Below are 4,396 nucleotides of genomic sequence, written 5' to 3'. Positions count from 1 at the left end.
CTGTGTTTTTGATTATCTGTCTAATGGTAACTATTAGAGTGGAGGGGAGCCATTACTGACAGCAGATGTTACCTCCTGCTGCTGTTGCTTCAGTTGTTCTGATATTCGCTGTAGTTTTGGTTGTCATCGTTACCCTGAGGGCATTTGTAGCTCAGTGGGTCAAAGCTGGCTTGCAACCTTATTCAGGGAATTTCCACTGTGAATGCGTGTCTTCCTGACATTTCAACATGCTGCCTTTTTAAAACAACAACAGTTTACAGTCAATATCCTCGAGATAATATCTATCTATCTATCTATCTATCTATCTATCTATCTATCTATCTATCTATCTATCTATCTATCTATCTATCGTGTTACTACACCCTTGCTGGAGTTTATCCCAGCATGCAACATGGGAGTGGAGAGGTACAGGTAACTACAATGAGTTCAGCTCACCTCACCTCGCTTTAAAGAAATTATTGAATGCCTTAATACAAAATCACAATAATCACTGTTCACCATCTTTCTTACATTTTTATTTGAATTATATCAGAATCATATGGACACACCTCATTGTCTTCAGAAAAAAAAAAATTAACCTGCCATGCTTTTTATTCACTGTACAGCTAAAACATCTCTATTGACAGTCACCATTTTCTATCACATTCCAAAGGCCACATTAAAGTTACAATAGTGCATCTCTACTGCATCTCTAAAAACTAAAGTAGGTTCATTAAAGTGTTTATTCTTTCCCTTTATGGTTGGTGCTGTACCTGCAGAAGCATGTATGTTAACTGAAATACCCTTATTCACATTTCACATATACATGTAGTATTTTCCCAAAAAACATACATGCTCAGAAAATAAAATATCTTAAACTTGTCCTCTATGACAACATGCAATAAAAACAAGTATAAAACAAAGTGTATCTACTGTACATAGCTTTTGAAACAGTCAGTTATTAAAGCAAATTCCACCTTGCTGAACGCTGCAGATTTCCTGAATCTTCTGTTTTGGCTCCATGTTGGATAAACATAGTAAAACTGATCATACTCAACCATCCGAGTCTAATGTTTAAACACACAAATTGGGGGGGGGGGGTCAGAGTAAACCCTAGAGTAATACAAAACAGATAAACAGGAATGGCCAGAGAACAGCTACAGTGAGGTATCAGGCAGGTGTTGGCTAAAGTCAGGGGATAGTGGCAAAACCAGCAGCAGGGTTGTATAGACAAGATCACATGACCAAAAGCAAAGACCAAACAGATTCCTCCCAGTTTGCCTGCGAAGTTTTGATATACGTAAAAACAAAAAAACGGACAAAAAAACATAGTGATTCATCAAAAGCCACGTAGCCTTGATGTCATTTTGTTCGTTGGGATAATAAATCCAAGCCGGTTGTGGAGTTTGTCCTAATAGTGCAGTTGAGAGACAGGAAAAAGTGATGCTTTACTCGCGGCCTCCTCCCAGGATTTGTAGCAGGAAGCTGAACAGGTAAATTATGTCCAGGTAGATGCTGAGGGTGGCAAAAATATATTCCTCTGGACTTATAGCGTAGCGTTTGTTCCCTAACAGCAACTGAGTATCAAACGCCAGGAACTGTGGCAGAAAGAAGGAGAGTATATGAGCAAAAAAAAAAACAACCCTTTAACTTCAGTTGGACACTATTGATGAAGTATATGAAGTATGTGAAGTATATTCTCACCAGAGTAAAGAGTATGGCTCCGGCCACAGCATAAAGGGCATGTAACCAGGGAACCTGTGGTGCAAGATGAAAAGCATTACAAAACACCCTTAAGAAGGATAGCAGGATGCCAAGTGCTCTTCTAGATTATCTGTAAGGCTAATCCCTCCTCACACACACAAATACAGCCAGCAATACCTGAGGCATTAATGGAATCATTCTAGAAGGGAGGAGGAGGTGAACTTACGTATCCGAAAGGAACAACAATGGACATGGTGATGGCACAGAGAAGCATGACCATGCACAAAGAAAACAGGACGCCCTGACAGGAAGTGATGTCGAACTGAGACAGAAAAAGAAATAACAGAAGATGGATTTATTAAAACTTTCTGGTTGTTTGGAAGCACTTTGCAGAATGATCCGAGCAGTTCTTCTCACCTTGCTGTGGAAGCTGAAGATGGTGACGGACAGACACACCACAGCTGTGATTCCCAGACACAGAACCACTGATTTGGTGTTGTAAAAGCTGGAGGAAGAGAAGACAGTCACATTCACCGCAGAGTCTTTTACTTTTAAAAAGCTTTGGATGAGTTGAAAGCAATGTAAAACACCTACCTGGACACAAATCCCATCATGAAGGCCATGCTCAAAGTCTGAGGGGAAAGGTAAAGAAATATTACCACATTTAGGGTATATTTTGAGTGCATGAATACAGAGCATATATTATCCTACTGTGATGTGCTGTTTTCATGGTGAGGAGTACTTACAAAGAGGACTAAAAACATAACATTCCAGGGAAACTGCCGCCTGTTTCGGTAAGAAGGAAAACCCACGTCGTCAGCTTCACTTCACAGATTTATACCTACACAGCATTATGTATTTGCTATAATGAAGATTTGTGTTGCTATTTATATTGCAAAGAAACGTCACCTCAGATCTCCGCAGCAGGTCAGCGCAATGTAGGTGATAAAGAACATGAGACTGGGGAAAAAAGGGGGAAACATAGAAAACTTAACGAATAAAGTAGGTGAAAAGGGAGACACTCTAATGTGAGTTATGATGTGATGGTGTGTTGTCACTTACTAAGATGCCATGTACAAGCCAGGATGGGTCTGAATGTAGAATCTCACAGGTGCGCTGTAGAGACAAAAAATTCAATGGATTTAATTCATGTTTTAATCAAAGTGGCAAAATCTAGACCTTCACTGGTAAATAGAGATACAGATTACAAAATAAAAGCACGAGAGTAGTTACCAAAATGAGAAGAGGCCAACAATTGCCACTGTCACAAGCAGCTGGACCATGAGAATGGCGTAGACCTGAGGGAATACACACAGTGCAGTGCGTCAGAGCAGCGAACGTGTCGCAGTGATAAATTTTTTGTACTGGTGTCACTCGTTACATGTCTGTACCTTCCTGATGAAAGTCCGCCGGATGGTCTTGTCGTCCCAGGCAAACTGGGCCTCCATCTCCTCATAGCCTGAAGAAAGAGGAAACGTGAGGATGAATCACATGGCAAAGCAAGTCTGTGCCAACATGATTTTTGATAATGAAGCACATTCCAGCACATGTATGGAGTCAGATCACAACTTTTAAACCTGAACTAAGTGCAAACATAGTGCAATTAATGATTAAGATTACAAATTGCAATGAAACAAATAATATAATTTTAATATTCACCCACTTTCTGTCTGCTTGTTGTCTTGTTTTGTTTAACCTCAAGCATATACCTATACAAAGGGATGAGTTTTTACCTGCAGTGGCCTCCTGATAAGTGGGGGGCTCATTGTCATCTGTCACCTGCTGGGATAGAATCACGGCTTGTAGCGTCATTAAAATTTTTAATCAGAAGAACAAAAAGCATGACCGTCTTCACATTCCCTGAATTTTAACAAAATCATATTCACACATATGAAGCAGAACAACACTAACTTTCCTTTTACTTATTGTCTAGCTTCTCGGCTAACTGTATGAATCTAACTGTGTGACACATTAGATTTTATTGCTGAAGCTGCATACAGACAATTTTTTTTATAACAGATTTGTCAACAAAACAGGCTCCATGTTTGATTAGGTCAGAGGATTAGGGTGGATGTGTTCAGCCTCCATCTATTTGCAGCCCGCCTAAATAACACTACAGTTGAAGCACAGAGAAACCAAAGTTTATCTTAATGAGACCTTTCACATACATAAAAAAAATTTTGTTTTAATATATTGTCATTGTTTGGCTGATCATTTTTGATGCTGAGTCTGGCTGTGATGTTGCTGTTAAGAGGGCCATCAAAAACAGAAACCATATGACTTTGCCTTTATAATTTGCGCCTCTCTATGAGCTCATTTTTGGACCCATTTTTGGGGAATATAAGAATCTGATACAGTTTTAAAAAAACAGACTCAAGGAATTACATGAAAATGTCATGGATCTTCATAAAGAAATCATAACACAATGTATTACAAAGCCGTGGTGTCACCATAAGGCAGGAAAGTTAAAAACGTACCTTTCCCTTTTTCATGATTTTTCTCCTTTTGCACTCGTGTGTTGCTGAGGATGAGGAGCACTTTTCTGAAGTCACAGGTAAAATATTTTTATTGTGGGTCTTTTAAATCCAAATTTTGAAAAATCCCAGCTCCTTTTCTCTCGTTTAATGAGGCTTGTGTGGTCCAAAACACTGCGAGTTGCGAGCACAAATGTTGCTTGTTGAAGAGTTGTTGCTCTGATTTTGTCTCCAGTGTG

At 39.4% G+C, this 4,396-nt stretch overlaps 1 protein-coding gene across 2 annotated transcripts; it reads right to left on the bottom strand.

Annotated features, from left to right (window-relative positions):
• Positions 1-1,427: 1,427 nt before the first annotated feature.
• faim2b (Fas apoptotic inhibitory molecule 2b) lies at positions 1,428-4,175 on the bottom strand. 2 transcript variants are annotated; one of them, XM_070849794.1, is made up of 12 exons: positions 4,161-4,175; positions 3,417-3,465; positions 3,075-3,142; positions 2,917-2,981; positions 2,746-2,799; positions 2,593-2,643; positions 2,430-2,469; positions 2,278-2,315; positions 2,101-2,188; positions 1,910-2,005; positions 1,684-1,737; positions 1,428-1,577 (listed from the first exon to the last, which is right to left on the bottom strand). In XM_070849794.1, the coding sequence occupies exons 1-12, from the start codon at positions 4,173-4,175 to the stop codon at positions 1,428-1,430; spliced, it is 768 nt and encodes a 255-aa protein (XP_070705895.1). The 2 variants fall into 2 exon arrangements, with proteins under 2 accessions (XP_070705895.1, XP_070705903.1); XM_070849802.1 differs by having other exon boundaries at positions 3,417-3,462.
• Positions 4,176-4,396: the final 221 nt, after the last annotated feature.

This window comes from Pempheris klunzingeri, chromosome 2 (assembly GCF_042242105.1).
Source record: "Pempheris klunzingeri isolate RE-2024b chromosome 2, fPemKlu1.hap1, whole genome shotgun sequence".
Taxonomy (NCBI): Eukaryota; Metazoa; Chordata; class Actinopteri; order Acropomatiformes; family Pempheridae; genus Pempheris; species Pempheris klunzingeri.
Note: the sequence above shows the minus strand (reverse complement) of the source record. Positions and strands in the feature narration are given on the sequence as shown.